Source organism: Numida meleagris, chromosome 2, assembly GCF_002078875.1.
Source record: "Numida meleagris isolate 19003 breed g44 Domestic line chromosome 2, NumMel1.0, whole genome shotgun sequence".
Lineage (NCBI taxonomy): Eukaryota > Metazoa > Chordata > Aves > Galliformes > Numididae > Numida > Numida meleagris.
In genome coordinates this window covers 18,704,974-18,724,681 of record NC_034410.1, presented here as the reverse complement: position 1 = coordinate 18,724,681, position 19,708 = coordinate 18,704,974, and the positions used below count along the sequence as shown (strand labels likewise).

General features: G+C 37.8%; 1 protein-coding gene across 9 annotated transcripts in view; it reads left to right on the top strand.

Moving 5' to 3' along the window:
* CACNB2 (calcium voltage-gated channel auxiliary subunit beta 2) overlaps nucleotides 1-19,708 on the top strand; it is a 237,209-nt gene that overhangs the window by 210,574 nt on the left and 6,927 nt on the right. For all 9 annotated transcript variants that reach the window (XM_021388978.1, XM_021388975.1, XM_021388976.1 and 6 more), the window contains 4 exons: nucleotides 1,475-1,584; nucleotides 12,647-12,798; nucleotides 13,582-13,677; nucleotides 14,928-15,113. In XM_021388978.1, coding sequence (XP_021244653.1) covers nucleotides 1,475-1,584; nucleotides 12,647-12,798; nucleotides 13,582-13,677; nucleotides 14,928-15,113 — 544 coding nt within the window. The remainder of the gene's footprint in view (nucleotides 1-1,474; nucleotides 1,585-12,646; nucleotides 12,799-13,581; nucleotides 13,678-14,927; nucleotides 15,114-19,708) is intronic.

Here is a 19,708-nt window from a genome sequence, read left to right as displayed (position 1 = left end):
TTTAAATGACCTTAAAAATTTGTTGAAATCTTAAAATGAAAAATTGTTTTCTTCAGTATTGCATAATTGCATTTGAAAAACAGTAAAATTCTTTCCTATACCACCCTGGAAGGAAATTGGCAAGAGAAAAATTGTCAATTAGTAAGTAAAGATATCTAACTAGTGTCCTAATTCACATGTTGGATTTTGTTTTAAGGCTAATGGCCAAAAAGCACAATACTTGGTTATGTTTTTAGCTTAAGTTATATGATGCCTAAATTTTCAAAATTGTGTTACTAATCAGTATTGTGGAAATAACTCATGTTTTTCTGTATTAATTTCTGGCTTTGTTAAATTTTGTATGGTTATAGAAAGTGTATACACATGTTGAACTCATTGGGAAATGACCTTTTTGCTTACATTTTAGATGAACAGCATCTAAGTATGCTTCTTAGAGAGGAGTTCTCCCTCTCCAAATCCGTTTCCTTCTTTTAAATTGCAAGTAAAATCATACAAGGAAGAACAAGGGAATAACATAAGCCTTTTTTAACTCTCAGCACTGGAAAAATGTGACCTCTAAAACTTCATTAGACCAGAGCTGGAAGGGGAATTTAGCCAAAGGGTGCATTTTGACCCTGGAAAGCAAAACAAACCGAGTTAACTGTTTTCCTAGGAAGAAGAATATGCAGAAGGTTATGTAGCAGGTCAGTGCAAACTGGAAGTAACCACTTATTTCTTGGCTCATCTTTTCTCCTTAACACAGAACTGAGCCTACAAGATAGTCAGCCCAGGGTTTTCATTTGCTTTTTCACTCCTGAGTTTGCTTCTTTATGTTTCAGTCCTCATTTTTGGGTGGCCAGCATGTTGCTGCATCTTTCCGGAAAAATACAGGTTAACAACTAGTTAACTAAACAATAAAAATAAGTATTGTGTCGTTTGCCTGTTAAATCTTTCCTTCACCTGTTAACTCTGCTTATCACTACATTTTTGCATATAGTAAGCCAGAATGTCATTCAGTACCTTTGAAAAAAAAGATCAATCAAAATTAGGAAAGGAGAAATCAGCCTATTCATTTGGAGACAAATTACACCTCCGTTCAGAGAGCACAGTGTTTTAGAGTTCTGAAACTCTGCAGAATTGAAGCCGGGCCTACTGGTGCAAGGTCTAACCACAGCAGGCCTGGAGCTCCCAGGGAGGAAGTACATCTTCCTCACAACTCTGCCATTTCCCTACCATTCTCTCCCCAGACTGGTGTAACTTTGCAGATCACAGTCATACTGCAGTTTGGTGCTATGCAGAAAGGGGGATGTCTTTCCAGTAGTTCTTGTAACAGAATTAATTACATCTCTTCTGTTCACTTTATGCAAAGCATACCAAGACACCGAGGAAAACTCGTTTTTCTGTGTTCTTAGCCAACTTTTAATGTTAAAGGAGTCTCTTTTCTCCTCAAAATAAATAACATTCTCTTCTATATTATTTTATTTTATATTTGCAGTATATCAATTACACGAGTCACAGCAGACATCTCGCTTGCCAAACGCTCAGTATTAAACAACCCCAGTAAGCATGCGATAATAGAGCGATCCAACACAAGATCAAGCTTAGGTAAGTACCTATAATGATGCTACCTACAAATTGACTGTAAAGTTCACTACTCTCAATTCTTGTATGTAAGTTAAAAATAGCCTTCTCTCTGCTGTGAGAAAATTGTGAGAAAATCACAATTCCTGTAGTTCAGAAATCCTGTCTCTGGAAGTCATTTTTAAATCATTGCCACATAAACTTCATGTAGTGCTGGCATGCTTTTATCCTGGTTGTGTACACTTTTCATGTTTGCAGTTGGCCTTAGTTGGAAGTAGCTGTCCGTAAGGTAAATAAAATCTAAGTAGATGTTCCTCTGGTTAAATCTAAGTAGATGTTCCTCTGGTTAAACAGAGGTAACAGTGTCAGAATACATGATGTTATTGATGTTATAGACATTGATGATATTATCTTTGATAAGTTTCTGAGCAGTGGTATCTACTGATATATTAGACATGAAAAAAGACACTGAAGTACACATATCATGAATTTAAAACTGACAGAGCTAGGACTCTTCCTTTACAAACTTGTATTTCTTTGAAGCCTTCAGAGAGTTTGATTTCTCCTGGACACAACCTCATATTTTGAAATCTTATAAATTTGTGGGACAAGAAACAGAGTTCCTTATCTCTAGTTTTATAACAAAATTTCTGAGTATTGTCTGAGTATTTAATATTTGCATAAATAGCTATCTTTTGTAGAATGTTATTCTGCCACAGAAAGTTTGACTTTTCTTTATTGAAGATTTATTTCTGAAAACTTTTGTTTTCAGCTATGTGGAGAATGTAAATCTTCACTTACAAACAGTCTGATGGCTTCCAAGTTTGTCGTCTTTTGAGTGTTTTCAAATATAAATATGAAATGTAATATGTAATGAATATCTTCATACACAAGAATATGCTTCCATGTGAATTTCAGTTTTGTGGCCGTAAACTGTTTAATGATGTAGTGAAAAGACAGTGATCTTTATGAACAGAACTGATAATTTGTAGTAAGGATGGATGTCACCTAGTCATGGAACATAAAGAGAAACTGATGTGATTGATTTCCCAGACTGAACTTCAAAGCATGAGTTTACTGTATTGTACAAATACATGCAGCAGTAAGAAGCATAACACCTACTCCCCGTGCTAAAATATGTTCATACTTGTTAAACAACTATCACAAAAATACATAAAGGAAAAGAATCTATAAAATAAATGCAGGTCAGTCTTGTCAAAAAAGAACAAAAGATTAAATGTTTGCTCTGAATTGTTTACCATTCTATCATGGAAAACCTTACCTTACGACTATCAACATTTTACAGTAATTTAAAATGGACGTACTAACAGAATCTCAGTTGGAAACATCGAAAATATATATTTGTATATATAGAAATGTCTGTATTTTTTGTAACTGAGACTTATTATTATTACCTGAGATTTCATGTTATAGATCTGGTTTTCAGTTGATTACAAGTGTCCTAAAATGTAACTGATTTATAAAATCATTTTGAATTATCTAGGGAAATGTTAATTAGAGCAACTAGGTCACTTTTAACAATGAAGTGAGGGTGAAAAATAATTTCATCTCTGTTGAATTATTCTCAAAACCTTTACTTCAATACTCCTATATGCCTTATTATCGAGCAGGGCTTTGAAATTTAGGTAAGCAAAAGTGTATTTCAGTTACATGCTTCTGGACATTTTTACAAAAGTAGCGAGAAAACGTGACCAAATTACTATAAGCTTCAGTAGAGAGAGCAGTTATTGCAAGCCAGGCTTTACATCTAAATCACTTAAAGACTGGGTTTGACTGGTCAAGGTGCAGTGATGATACAGAGCCCCCACTAGATTGGATCAGGACAGTGAAACTCAACTAAAACAAGAAAGTATTTGTGTTTGTTTTCATTTTCTACTTTGTTGGCAGAATGGAGTAAAAAGGTGTGGATTTAACTGTGCTCAGCTGAGGGAGTAGGGAGAAAGGCATGAGGTGTCAGACTTCAGCATGGAAATGGATGGATTTATGGAGCAGGAGAGGGAAAGATGTTGGTGAAGGGGATTTGGTCCAGGCTTGGGGGAAAACATAGGATGAAGAAAACTGGTCAGGAAGGAAGTCAGGGGGATAAATGATGTGGTGGCAGTGGGCAGGAAGGAAAACTGAGATAAGGTAAAACAGCTGGAGTCAGAAAATGGACCTGATTTAGTAAGTCAATGGGAAAGCCCTTGTGCAAGGGCAAAGAAAAGAGAATACAAGGAGTGTTACAGCCTGTTCCGTACCTTGCTGTAATGTAACTCAAGGCAGAAATAGAGTCAGTCAAAAAATGGCTTTGTAGCCATCGGTGTCCTCTTGTAGCAGTGGTTCACAAAGATGACAGCATACCACTGCTGTGAGTACTTAGCTGGCTCAAGTTGCAGACATCGGTGGCAACCTCATACCATACAGTGGAATTTTTATTGTCAGTTTGTGTGGTGAATTTGCTTCATGTGTAAGTCACCAAATATTCCATTGTTAGAATATTATTAGGTTTACAAATGTGAGTTGTGCAAAATAAAGATTAGGAAATAATACTATAAAGGTTAACTGTTCTAATTGTTAGTACTGTAGTTTATGTAGGCTGCGGTTCAGTCTTTGGTCACAGATTTGCAGACTACTTTTCCACCAGTCCTCAGCCTTAGTTTGTTGTTATTTTTTTTAAAGTACAGATTAATAATGGAGAAATGGAATTCCTCAGTGACAGAGGTCAGCCACTGTTTCACTTTTTTGTATAATGCATGAAGCAAGAATCTTCAGGAAGGCAAAGGAAGTTCTGTAAATGTAGAATGGAGCATTTTCAATTTTAATCTGGAACAAGCCAGAAAATATTGATTTGACTAAAAATTTTTGTGGCAAATAGATCTGTCAGTTTTAACAGAGAAGATTTGTATGAAACAACATAAAATTCTATTCATGAAGAGGAAGCTCCATCATCACTCATCTTCTACCCTCAAAGCACTTAATATACCAGTAATTAAAACACATTTGGGATGTATGATACCCAGAGTCAAGCTTCTGCTGCAACTGGTGTGGAAGAGGGATCTGTGTTTCAGGCTGAAGCACACTGTCTGCTGATCTCTCTCTTTTGGTTCAGTGGATGTTATTTCCCTATTCAAAAATGGGGTAACCCCAGTGGGAGAGGAAGGTCTGCTGCCTACAACCTGTAGGTCTATAAGCTGAAGCATGATATGCCATAAATTTCTATTCTGAATCTCAGCATCCAGAACACCTCTCCCAGACTTCTTATAGATGGTAATTTTTTCCCCACAGTGTTTTCTGTACGCCTCAGACATGATTTGTAGAGGTATTAAGTACTGGGATTGAAATTTGAGCCTTGAACTTGTCAAAAAATAACACATCATCAAAATCAGCATGTTGCGTAGTAATGCACTGATTTTCAAAATGCAGATAGAAACCAGGCAGTACTTTATGGAGCTGGAGCTACTGTTGGGGACCTTGCAAAATACCATGCTTAAGGCTCTTCATGCTCCGGAAGTTGTCTTATTTTAGACTCTTCTCTGGCAGTCATTTAACTAGGGAGATATCCTCTTCATTCCCAACCTAGCACAATGAATTTTTCATTTCTGTCAAATCAGTACTGATATCATGTACACAGTAGTATCAAGAATGTCCTGAGTCTTGGTAGAGACATTTAAAGGAAGCTTCAAGGTTATGTACTATTTTGGAAGTAAAAATCCCCAGACTCATGACTTCTTGTAGGATGGCTTCCAGCTTCCTAGTTTGAAATGAAATTTTACTGTGGTAATTATTCTGAATAATCAGGTACAATATTTCTGGAATTGATCCTACCCCGTCCTAAATGGGTAATAGATTGTGATTAATTTCTGTCAATCCATTTTTTTTAATCTGGAAAATAAAAATGATTTGAACCTGTCACTGAACTGGGATGTTTCAATCTGAAAAATCATTTTATTGGAGCAGTGAAACACCACTACAGTAAGTTCCATAAAATAACCCACAAATAATGTATTCATTTGGTTTTCAGAGAAGGATTAAAACAGGATGCTCTGAGATATCTAACACGCATTTGACAACAAAGGGACAGTAATTGATTCAATACTGCCGATCATTTGATAGCGTTTGGAGTTATACACTGGTTGAGACAGCATTCCTACAGAAACAAAATTAGTATACGTTCCCAGGAACACTATCTTATAATACAGATCACAAAAGGTTTGATTTAAAACAGCTATCTTAGCAATTCCTAATTTTTGAGTATTAGCTATGCAGCTGATATCTGTGCAATGTATATTTATATACATATAATATTTATAAATAGATATTATTAAAAGTATCATTAAATATATTATTAAATATATCAGTCATAGATAAATCATTAAGTCAAGATTCAGGTTACCTTATTTCTTTTCTAGTATCTACTGCAAGACAGAATTCCTGTCCACATTATCTATGATTTAGTTCTTGTCCAGATGTTTAGAAATAGTATTTATTGCAATGAAATTTGATCTTCCCAATGAAGAAGAGTTTTGGTTGAGTTGGGATAGGTTTGCTCTGAATGAGGGTTCCTGGTTTCTTGGCTATGGGACATGGGAGATGAGTTGCTGTCTGTCTGTTGGTCTGTTTCCTCCCTGAACAGCCAGGAAAGCATGGATTGAAACCTATATGCTTATTCCATGTCTGGTATAATTTAAAAATGGCTTTCTGATACAACAAATACAACTCTCCAGAACAGCTTTTATATTAATCGAGATCCCTAATGGAAGGCAATTGCTTTCTCACTCACCTTTGTGTGTGGGTACATCATGGAGCTAGACAGTGTCATGGTTTTATGATTTTTGCTATCGATATTCCACAACATAACATCATGTAGTGCCCGAACCATCCTGTAAACCATGACATACTGTCAATTAACTAATCATGTTCATATTTTTGACCAGCTGTTGTTACTGCAACAGAGAAGGCTATTTCTTACACATTTGAAAATATATCTTCATTTTTTATATAAGTATTATTTTAATATGTGGCCCTTGTTCTTTAAAAGAATGAACGTGCTACAGAGGTTATGTACTTGCTATATCAATACCAAATACTGCTGCCTGGGCAATCAACACCCCTTGCCTTATCATCCAATATAGGTTTGTAGCATGATGCATATTGTTTAAAAATGTGCATAACATAGTAAACAGTTGAGTAATCACTACTATTTGGAACTGATATAATAAAATGATTTCAGGGAGGCATACACAAACAATGTGATAATGAGGAGTTGGAATTAGCATGAGGAATTAGGTTCACAGGATGATAGGGAAGTCTCAGTGAATTTAATGCTAGATTCCTCTTGACTGAAAGTTTGCTTCCATAAAGGAACCAGGTAAAAATAGACTTGGGGATTTGATTCATTGGAAACCAAGGCTACACCTAATTATTTATCATTCTTGGAGTATTCCAGTGTAAAATTAATCTATCTAAGGATCTTATAAAATAGTGACTAGCCCAGAAAGATTTAGTAGAATAATGCAGTTTCATTATTCTCCTATGTGAAAACTTGTTATATTCATTAAAGGGAAATGTTTGCTTGTCAATACTTCTGTATGTTTAACAAGTGAGATGCTAGAACTAAATTTAAGGAAAGGGCAATTGTTTCATTCCTCTAAAAGCCTAAAAGAAATCTGCAATTTCAAAAAACACTTTTGAGCAAGTACAGTACACGGTTACATCCCATTCACCTGAAAATCAGTCAGTCCCAATTGGCTTAGTTAAATTTCTGCATGTGCACGTGCCATTTGCAGAAACTGCTGAACAAGCTTTGTGTTTTTTGCTGCATTTCTTTGTCAAAGTGACCCAAACCTTTTTCTTGTTGTTTCTGTGTATGTTACACTTGTTACAACCTTGCCTCATGCTGTATGCTTTGTACAAGAACCTGATTGTCTTGGCTTTTTCCATTCTTTGCTTCATTAATGCTCTCCCTTTCCAGATGTTTTGGGTATGTATACAAGCTTGCAAATTACTTTTCCTGCTGTTTTGTGTCCAGTGCTTTATTGTACCTCACAAAACCACTGTTTCTAGTAACCGGCTCACTGATAGACAGAAGTCAATGCTGTACTGTGTTGCTAATTTTTTGTTTTGTTTTGTTGTTGTTTTCCTTTTTCCCCTGTCAATTTAGCCATTTTTTCCTTACTTAAGTAATTCTAAAAATAAAGTTGAGATTGACAAGTAAACACGAAAGATTAGGTTTTCCACTATACATTTCTAAGGTGTCTAGTCTGTATATTCTAATGCACACATTAATGCTGATGCAAAATGTCACTGTGTGTATAGTAAATTGATTGCACTCAGATGGCTGTGAATCCATTTATTTGCTGCTGTGTGCCTAACTGTCTGTGTATATGTGGTAACAAACCAGGCATTATATGCACCCAATTTGCACGTTCAATCAAATGCCTACCTTTGGAAATTTGTCTCAAGACAAATATAAAGCTGCCATTCATGTCGTTTGGTTGATATCCCAGAGTTTTGGTTTTGAAAGTAAAACAGAAAAGCTTGAAGAAATTGTAATGAAGTTTCAGTGCAAATTTTAGCATTGTATTTTTTTTCTTGATGTCTATGTGAAAGCCCAGTTAAATGCTTGAAACTATAGTAACAATTTACACACACATAATGTATGTATGATAATGTTATGTGTTCTCCATGCTTGACAATTTAATGTTGGTTGTTCTATATATGATGTGTTTCTAGGAAGTGTAACCCTGGAAATCAGATTTAGGGGGAAAGCATAAAAGCTAGCTACGCCTCCGAAGATTTCTTCCCTACCTACAGAGGCCATGGAACAGGAATGTAGAATTGGGATTTGACCAAGAGTCTATTTCTGTTACAAACCCCAAGGTTCTTATGTAGATAAAAGAGAAGAAAAAATGTGTTTAATGTGTCACGAGAAATTCCAGTAGTCTCTTTATAATGTACAGAAGTATCAATTGTAGGCATTACATTCTCAGATTTGGTAAAGTAATCTGCTAAACCTCAAGCTGCTTGGGGTTATCATGAGGATGTGGCTTTTTGTCATTTTACACACAGGTGGGGAAAGAGTGGCATGAAGATCCTGAACCTCTTTTAATTTATCAGCCTCTTGTGTCTCAAAATGCTTTTTTTGACTTATCTGCCAGGCCAACCTTGTTTCTATTAGCATCTGATATCTTTAATGAATTCTCCAGGTAGTTTTGAAATAGAAGTTTCATTCTGACTTTCCAAAATTCTAACTTACAAATAATTTTTTGGTACACTATTGTCAAAGTATTTTAATGAAATTTCCTGAGAGTTTCTAAAGGACATATGAAAAAAAACAAGTTCTCAATTTCTGTGAATTAGGGAGAGCTCTCAGCAACACGTCTCTGCATTTTCTCATGGTACTGCATCGACTTACATATGATTGATAACTATATTGGCATAAAACGTGCACTAGAGACAAAGTAATATAGTAATGTAAGAGTAATTTTTAAGCTCATAGATACATGTATAATAACCAAGGTACCTGGACATGTAAATGAAATATTTTTAGCAAGCAAACTGTTCTGTAAAAGATGGGGAAAAAAAAAAAAAAGAGAAGCTATTACTTAAGTAATTGCAGCAGTTGTATGTATAGTGAAAAGGTGGAATACAAGGAAGATTTCAAGAAAAATGCAGGTTTTTCCAGAAGCTGGAGAAGTACTCCAAGGGACAGAAGATCAGGATCTCATCAAAGACCTCTGTGGCATTTTTCCACCTGCTCTTGATTTGAGAGACAGAAGCATAACATGCTAGTCCAGAAGCCATGCAGTGTTGGTCCTTGAACTTTTCTCCTATACCAGAGTTAAGAAAGATAAATACTGAAATGCCCTTTAATGGATCAAGAAGATCTGTCTCCACCTCCAGACACAGGTGGAAATGTGTTGGTTCGTAGGACTATAGTTACCTGCAGTTATTGCCCTGAATACGATTCACAACAGAAGATAGTAAGGCATCCTCAGACCTAGAGAAGGGTTGTTTCAAAAAGTATAGCAGGAAATCTTAGTACACAGTGATGCATCCTATACTGGTAGAAAAGTGCTTCCAGTAGTGTAGCAAATACTACTTCCCCAGTCAAAATTAAAATATGCTGTCAAAAAGACAGATTTTCCTGACACAATTTGTCTTGAACAAAGGTTTTCAGCTATCTGAAATGGTATTAACATTATACATTAGTTGATATTGTTATATTGACTGTTGAGCCTGGTTTGCAATTCAAGGAAAGCAGTTCAATCTCATCATCAGAACAGTCAACATACAGAGACAAATAGTCTCTGATCTGTTTATTCTAGTTGTCGCTTGGACTTTAGTTAGGGGTAGACTATTGATTATCTTCTAATAAATCACAGAGGTAATGATATTGAATCATTCCAACAATATCTATGCAAATTGAAATTGCAGAATATGTAATCATAAATGTGCCAAGAACTATCGGAAGTCCTGTCTTCAAAAATGTGGTCCTAATTCTGACAGCAGCTGGGCCATTGTGCTTTTATTGACAAGCAGGAAAGCACCTAATGATGCTTTCTGTTCCAGAACACCATGCACATCTTACAGTCTTCCGTGTTGTAAAAGACTGACATGGACTCAGCTAAAACAGGAGATAATTACAAATGGATGGAGGTGGTCTTTAACAGATCCAAAACAATGTCAAACTCCTCCAAAAGAGAATATCACACATAGATTTTCTGCTGGCCACTTAAAAGTGATTGTAGTATTTGCCTACTAACTTGGAAAAAAAGTCTTTAACGTAAATGGAGATTTACAGAGGTGAAATTCTCTCTCCTGCAAATTTTTCAGCCTTATTGTGCTGCCTAATTTTTATGCTGTTCCGGGAAGACAAAAATATATCTCCTTACGCCTCTTTAAATGGACATCCTTCTTTAGAGAGAGGGTTTTCTTGAGTGAATGGCTCTTCAGGTAGCCAGGCACCATTGGCTGTATTTTCCAGTAAACATAATGCCTGTAGCCAGCACAATAGATAAAATGCTGATAGTGTAATTTCAAGAAAATCTTTAATAAGTATTTGGTACCTCTTGTTGACATTTAAGTGTCTGCTGGATATCTTCTAATATTTGTTTGAACTGGCTAGGTATTTATTCTGCTTTTCTTTCATGGAGTGTGCACAATCTTTAAAAGGAAACCCATGTGGATTACGATCTTGCCTGACTCTCTGGCTTCATAGAAAATCCCTCAACTTGTGTAATTTCACAAAAGAGTTTGGGTTGGAAGAGACCTTTAAGATTATCTAGTTCCAACCCCCCTGCGATAGGCAGGGACACCTCCCTCTAGACCAGGTTGCTCAAAGCCCCATCCAGCCTGGCCTTGAATGCTTCCAGTGAGGGGGCATCCACAGTCTTGCTGGGCAACCAGTTCCAGTGTCTCACCACTCTCACAGTAAAGAATTTCTTCCTAATATCTAGTCTAAATTGTCTCTCTTTTGGTTTAAAGCCATTTCCCCTTGACCTGTTGCTACATGCCCTTACAAAAAGTCCCTCCCCAACTTTCCTGTAAGCCCCCTTCAGATACTGGAAGGCCACTATAAGGTTCCACCGGAGCCTTCACTTCTCCAGGCTGAAGAGCCCCAGCTGCCTCAGCCTGTCCCCATAGGAGAGGTGCTCCAGCCCTCTGATCATCTTTGTGGCCCTCCTCGGGTCCCCCTCCAACAGCCCCATGTCCTTCTTGTGTTGGGGTCCCCAGAACTGGACACAGTACTCCAGAGAGAGTCTCAAGAGAGCAAAGTAGAGGGGCACTTCCCTGCGAAGTACAGACATGGCAAGACTTGAGCAGGAAAATGTCATTCCATTTCCAGGATGGATGATTTTGTTATTTTATCATTCATTTCTGTTTCTTTTGGGATGAAGACAGTTTCTACATCACTCGTGAAGCAGACGCAGCACAGGAGGTTTGCCTGGAAGCAGCTCCCTCATGCAGAGTGCTGGGGAGCTGGCAGCAGGAGTTAGCAGAAGACATGATCTTCTCTGAGAAAATAACCTCTCCAGAGCTCATGGGGTTGTTAGGACAATCCTGTAGCATAATTTACACTACTAAGTTATTTGTTTAAGTTAAAAGTATTTTACATGTGCTAACCAAATATTTAACATGGCACCATACTGTATGAAGAAAATCCTGTTTTCTGATGCTTTGGTAAGTTGAAATAAATGGAGAAACAGAAGCTTCTGCTAGTGTAAACACCTCAGTGCATCTTAATGCCTATCCTAGGTAGTCCAGTTTGAGCAAATTGATTGCCACGTGGAATTAATGCCTGAGATGAAATTATTTCCCTCTCGTATAAGGAAAGGTTGAGGGAACTGGGCTTGTTTAGTTTGGAGAAGAGAAGGCTCCGGGGAGACCTCATTGTGGCCTTCCAATACTTGAAGGGAGCGTATAAACAGGAGGGTGAATGATTGTTCATGAGGGTGGATAGTGATAGAACAAGGGGGAATGGTTTTAAACTGAGACAGGGGAGATGTAGGTTAGATATTAGGAGGAAGTTTTTCACACAGAGGATGGTGACGCACTGGAACAGGTTGCCCAGGGAGGTTGTGGATGCCCCGTCCCTGGAGGTGTTAAGGCCAGGCTGGATGTGGCTCTGGGCAGCCTGGTCTAGTGGTTGGCGACCCTGCACTTGGCAGGGGGGTTGAAACTCAATGATCTTAGAGGTCCTTTTCAACCCAGGCCATTCTACGATTCTGTGATTCTATGAACAATGGCATAGGGATACATACGTGATGCAGCAGGTTTTTCTGTTACATACATGGGATAGGGTCATATGGGAAAGCGTTCACAGTGTCCCTCCGGGCTGGAACCATACAAAGCAGTGGAGGCAGAGAGGGGCAGGGAGTCCCCCTGCAGGGAAGGCAATCTGGGCCTCTCCCTAATGCCACCTTCCTTTCCCAGCATCCAGGGGACATGAGTAGTTAGTGGCTGCTGCCACCTGCATCATCCCTCAGTGGAGCAACACATCAGTATACCTCAGGATTTTTTTATGTTGCTCACAATTATTTGCCTTTTAACATTTTCCTGACTATGATTTTCTACTTACCTGCAGCTGAAGTTCAGAGTGAAATTGAACGGATTTTTGAATTAGCAAGGACACTGCAGTTGGTAGTGCTCGATGCTGATACCATAAATCACCCAGCGCAGCTGAGCAAAACCTCTCTGGCGCCCATTATAGTATACGTAAAGATTTCTTCTCCTAAGGTAAATATTTTTCTGATATTTGTGCTATGTAGGCATTTTTCTTTTTATTTCGCTTTGTTAAATGCAGATGATCACGTGTCCTTAATAAAGTTCAAAGAGTTGTATACTGTTAGTATTTTAATTTGGATAGTGAAACATTACTAATCAAAGAATACTTTAGCTATCAGGTTACCAAAACACGTTTGGGAAAAGATGCTGTAGCTCCAATGGTTTTTAAAATTGGGATTGTGCTGTGTGTGTTTGCATGTCCTTTAATATCAGTCTTGTAAGTGACGCTAATGATTTATTCAATCCCAATCATAGAGAAAAGAAGGAATGATTTTAAAATAATGAATATCAGAATGATGTAGTGAACCTTCTGGTTGTGTGCCTTTTGAAGAGGCACTTGAAAGACAAGATTGAATTATGGGAAGATTACTAAGGAGTGCAATTAAATAATTTCAATTTAGAAACAAACACAGAAGCAGCAGAGGAAAACAGGAAGGGAACTTTTTAGTGTTAGTAACAGCTCATACATGTTGGGGAGTAAATGAAAATTGGCTTGTTCTGCATGTAAACAGCATGGGAGGTGCTCCTGAAGCCAGAAATGAAGAAAGTGATCTGCTCAGTTGGATTTTAAGAGGCTAAAGATGTACATTATGTCCATAGCTGCTTACAGGCCACTTACTGAGATAAGTCTTCACAAATGAATGGGAGAGAGGTCAAACTTATTGTTGGTTTGCTTGTTTGTTTGTTTGTTTCTCCACTACCAACATACTTTTACAAATGTCTTATTTCCCACAGGTTTTACAGAGGTTAATAAAATCTCGAGGGAAATCTCAGGCCAAACACCTTAATGTTCAGATGGTGGCAGCTGATAAACTGGCACAGTGTCCTCCTGTAAGTTAATGTTGATTTGTGTCTTGTTCAGCCAAGAAGAGCTGATTCTTGTTTAAAAATGCCTTTCGCGTCAAGCAAGTTTGTTCTGTAATTGCTAGGACTGTTTGCTCCCTTCTGGCCTTATTTCAGAATGGCTCCTGAGGTCTCTGGGTTCTTCACAAGGATACAGTGGAAAAACACTCCTTGTCACAGACATTTATTAGCACGCGTGCTGAATACATGCACTGCTTGAACAAACTAAATGTTTGTTTCACTTGATATAGTTTTCTGAGTTATTGATCTAAAAATGAACTCTTGATGACAGTGCAGTTTAAGGTAAGGCAGGTTATTTGAGTAGCTCTCCTTCAGCATATGTCACCACAGTCCATCACTGCTCACATTCTTGGTCACAGTTTTGGCAAAGAGCTGTGGGGTACCACGTAGCTGAGAACTCAGTGTTTTTTCTATTGACGTCCACGTAGGCTTTGTGTAAGATGTGGCAAACAGTACTACCAAACTCAGCTGCCAGGAGTGTGATGAGAACCCAGAAGATAAAGGTTCAGTTCAATTGCAGGTGTGGAAATTTGCCATAGTTGAGACACTGAGTGAGGAAAATGTTTTCATCATTGAAGTTCAAGCATCTCAGCTACAAGACTAGTCTGCCCGCTCCTCAGGATGTCAATGAGCAATGCTAGAAGCCTCCAGGCTCTCAGAGCTGCCTTCAGGAGGACTTCTGACTCCCTGACCAGGGAAGAAATATTCCCCATGACTTGAGATGCCTGTGACTAATCTATTGCCTAGTATTTGTATGAGACACTAAAAAATTATGTTCGTTATTACTCTTGTTTATCCCTGTTAAAGTTATTTGTCTTAGTTTGTCTTAATTTTGACTGAGTTATTCTAGGTATGGATGGTGGACTCTTTTATACCTTTCCACTTTGTTCCAGTAGCTAAGAAACTTTAATATTTAACCTTTCTTTCTGAATATTTGAGTTTTAAAATTTATTCAAGCCACTTCTTCTCCCCTTTGTTGACTGTTGTTGCATTACTAAGCGGAATTCATGAGGTCTTGATTTGGCAAATGTAACATTAGCACTAGTTATAAATGTTGTCCTTTGTATTACTTGCAAGAAAAAAAGAAGGTGAAATGTCTTAACACAGTTATTATATATGTGATTCATTTTTGATTAATGGAAAGTGTGGTCATCAGTGTCACTAGCTGATCTTCCTTGAGCCAGTGGTTATCCTCACTAAAACTTTTCCTTTATCAGGAAATGTTCGATGTAATTCTTGATGAGAACCAGCTGGAAGATGCTTGTGAGCACCTTGCTGACTATCTGGAAGCCTACTGGAAGGCCACACATCCACCTAGCAGCAATCCTCCTAACCAGCTTCTCACTCGGACACTTGCAACGGCCACTCTTCCTATTAGCCCAGGTCCAAATATTAATTTACAGGTACAGTTTTTATACCATCTCTTCTTTTTTTTTTTCCTGTTTTTAATAAATTTTCTTTTGACTTTCCCTTCCAAAGCACAGTGGTGGTCTGATAGTAGAATATGCTAAATGTATTTTATGGTTGGTGATAAAGCATGTGCTTTTTCAGTAGACAGTTGCCCATTTCTAGTATGAAAGCCAAATATAGGCACATTGTTGTTACTGCTGTTGTATTTGCAGTAGCATGCATTAGCGTATTGACCTAGTGGGCAGATTTTGATTCCTGAGGCTAAGCAAACTTGATTGAAAACATATAGTGATGCAAAGTAGAATAAGGTTTCGTTGTGCCCGCAACACCACTGTGCCAGTAACATGGGTACCAGCCACAAGCATTGTTATAGCCAGCTGAATGTAATCCAACCAGAGGAATAAAACTGAGCTAATACTACGCACATTGCTGCCTCTGGTAACTCTCTGACTGAAAGGCACGCTGGCACTAGCAGGCAAATCAACCCTCAGAGGCCCTGCATGACAAACTGGGTTATGCACAGAGCAGAACCACAAAGGGTGAAGGGAACCTGTGCACATCTTCCCCCAGCGTGTGGGGATGCGGAGGTTGAAAGTGGCTAACTGCATTACTGAAGTCTCAAGGTCAAGGTGGCCCTTCAAGTGTTTCCTTTGTTCTTTTTTTGTTGCTTTTATTGTGAAAAGTGCATGTTTCCTTCAAGCCAAACTCTTACATAAAGGCAGAGTCCTGCTGCATATGGCACAGTCAGACTTGAGAGGCAGCTTGCCTTGAACTGCCAGGGCACTGCCTGGCAAGCTGGGAAGATCAGGTTTTGCTCCCACCTCCACACTGACCTGCCTGTTGTCTTTGGGCATATTGCGCCTTCTCTTTCCTCTTTCAGCTTTTGCTTTACCTAATTGTATCAAGGCTGTCTGTGTAAACAGATGCTCTCCTTTGTATATATGTTGCATGGCATGAAATGAGGACTTTAAAGATGCTACTTCATTATAATTAGTCAGTGACACCTCGAGGTCAAAAAGATTACAGTGGGAGTTAAAATACATCTATCCCAGCTCCAAAAATGGCTTATTAGATCTGAATTTCCACCTAGCTTATGTATATGCACCAAGAAAAGTGTGCACATATCAATTAGAATCCATATCTTTGGCTAAAAATAAAGCTACTTACAGAAAATTAAAAAAAAAAAAAAGAATGTCTCTGCACTCTAATTGAAATGCTGATAATTTTTTAATTCCATTTTGTTGTTATGATTTTGCAAAACAGTTTTTTTCATCTTGAAGAATTTATTTCCTGTTAGAACTGTTATTAGAATTTATTTCCCACAGAATTATCAGGTTCTCTCTTTAACGAGAAAAATCGCTTCATCTACCTTGCAGGGTATTTCCCTCACCAGCTTTCAAAAGCAGTTGCAGGAAAAGAGACTTTAGGTTGTAGCTCATTTTTGCCTTTTTTTTCTGTCCTCAGAGCTGAAACGCCCTGAAAAAAATTGTGAGCTGGAAGAATTTCTGAGTATGAAATTTAGTATTGTCGTGTGCAGGCTTGCTAGATAAACCTTATTTGCTGTGTAAAAATGTTAATTAGTTTCACTCAAGTTTTTTTTATTTTTTTTAATGTCTGTTGGGTGTGGATTTATGACTCACTCATTTTATTAACCACATTCTCCAGAGGAACTAAACACTCTTCTGAATGTTGTGTTAGCTGTATGTCCTTACAAATTAACAGTTTTTTATTTTAAGGACTAAAACTGAGAGTGTATTTGCAGTTTTGCTGTTTGTTTGTAGGTCTGTTAATCCAAATGTGCAGAGCAGTGGGGTTTCCTTATGTAATGCAGAAGTTCTATGTTCCTTTTGTTTCAATTTCCTGATACACATTCAGCTGACACCTCAAACCTGAGTCTGTCGAGGTCTTGGAATGGAATGGGTTTTCTAATTGTGATAGCCAAACCCATTCTCTCGGTCATGTTGAGACCTACCACTGGAAGAATTTTAAGTTTATGACTTGTGTTGTTTCTGTGGACGGTTCTAGAGAGAAAAACCTTGCCACTAGGCATTTGGCCTGTCAGGGTCACATCTGCACAGCAAAAGCATTTGACTCATTCTCCTCTGGGTCCAGTGTGGCATCCCTCTGCCATGAGACCTAATCGGTTTTTGGGTTTTGTTAGGCCCAAGTGTATATTGCAATGACAGATTTGTGTTGCCAGCTGTTACTTCTACAGCACAATGTTGACTGTGTGCATTGCTTGGCATGAGGTGCTTGAAGGTGTGAGGCCTCCTGGGATTGTTTGAGATGAAGCTGGGGAAGAGCACACCCTTCCTGCCTGTCTGGTGGAGAGCTTGGGAGAAAAGTGTCCTGACAACTTTTCTCATATTTCCGCTCATAGGAGATGGCTGGCAAATTCCAAAAAGGAGAGTGAGAGCAAACATTTGGTGTAGGCAATTAGGGAACCTCCGGGAGGAAACAGAGAGCAAGTCCAATTCAGTCTGTGGACATGGACTTTCCTCTATCCTCTTTCAACTCCACTCAGACTTCTTTTCAAGAACCCCTAATCTTTGAAATTACAACCTGAATAATGAAACGGGTTTGTGTCAAACATTCTCCATTTTGGGTGAAAATCTTATGAGATTGGACCATGAAACTTCAGCACTGCAGAATTTAATCCATATCAGAGCCCTAATTTGGCCATGAACCACAAGGCCAGATCTTAGTCCAGACTGAAAAATTGCCTGCTCAGTGTCTGTAATATTTAGGGAAATCTACTCTCAATGAATTTGCCCATAAATCCTGATAGCCTCAACACTAGTCTGCAGTTGCAGGGTAATAATGGTACTGGCTCTAAATTTATTGACTGTGCTCCTCCACACGTGCTCGTCATAGAAGAAAAAATGCATCTGAGCTTATAAACCAGCATTTTGTTCAAAACGGATTCAGATCTTGTATTTATTCTCAAACCACAGCAATGGTGGATTTTATTAATCAAAAGTATGTGGAGGAGCCTATATATTCAGCATTTGACCGTATGAGAATTAAAGGGTTTTTGTGTGTATCTAGTTTCCGTGCCTTAAAAACAGTCATGGTTAAAAACTAATAAAAAATATGTTTACACATCCAAAGCAGGCATTGCTTTATTCTTTAGCTATTCATTTGATTCCATTTATAGTTCCCTTTCATAGAGTTCACCTAGAACACACCTAATAATGTTTACAATTACTGCATTCTTTTTCCAGCAAATTACAATCATCTTGGTAACCATAAAAACAAGAACAAAAAAAAAAAAGAGAAATTCTACTACTGCTTATGGTGCTTTGTTCTCATGGAGCAACTCATCTGGTTGCTGAGAAGTTTATAATACAAAATGTTGTCTTAGATATGGAGATATGTCAAAATTATCAAATTGTTGATTTGAAATTTTGATAAGTTATTAATAAAATACAGTTCTGTTCCTGCCCAATTTCTTGTAATATTACTTGTTGAGTTGCTAGGAAACACACCTGCCAGGATCTGTCTGAAGGACAAAATTTCTTCCTTCTCCCAGCTCTTTGCCGCAACATACAAAAACAGAAAGAAACATGTCTGTGAGCTGCCCTGGAGGCAGTCTTTGTCTTCTGATGGCTCTGAACATAGGATTGCAAAATTTAGGCTAACTTTGGTAACTTCAGTACAGTTTCACAAACAAATGATTGTATAACTCTGTTAAGACTTACTTTTAATTTTGTGCCAGAAGCAATGTTTCTATCTTGAAGTTCTTAAGCTAATGTGAGAAAGACAATTCAAATTCCCTATAAACTATTTCTTAAGATTTTGCAATTAAGCTGGACAAACCTTTGGCTGTGGTTTGGGAATAAAAGCAGGTTAATTGAATGAAACCCCAAACTGAGTTAAATAATGCCAATTATTCGTTTTGCAGTGATTTCAAAGCATTATGCTGATGAAGAGTAGGTTTGATATTACCTGGTAATTTTTATTTTAGTTTTTTAATAGTAGTGGTGTATTAGGAAATTCTTTAGGTGATAATATCACCGTCCTTCTACATTCCTTGGCAATGGTTGGTTTCTCTTAAAATAATGAGGTCAACATTTAATTTTTTGTCCCCATGATGAAATCAACTTATTGCTGAGAAAAGCAGGAGGTCAGTGATACTATTAGTATCATAATACAAACTTTATTATTAATAACAGATCCGATTGTGTTTTTATCTTAAAAAAAAAAAAAAAAAAAAAAAAAACAGACAGAAAAAGTAGCTACTGTAAAAAAGCCAAGATTTTGTACCTTGGTTCTCTTCTGGAGTCTCCTCAGCCCTCTAAAATCACTTCCCCATGGTTTCTGTTCCAAGCAGGCATCTTTAAATTCTGAGCTGATACCTGCCCTCTCCTGGAGTGATGTGTCCTCTTTGATTTGTCTGAAGTTTGTCTTTAAGTTTGTCCTGCTTTTGCATGCTCTCTTTTTGTCTGGAGTATGGTAGGCAATTATTGCTAATTGACAAACTCAGAAACATCTCACAGGAGAACAGAAATTCTCACAGAATAATAACCTGAGCACCACTCTCCTTTGGGGTTAGAGTGGAAGGAATTGTTTGTATTATAATACTGAA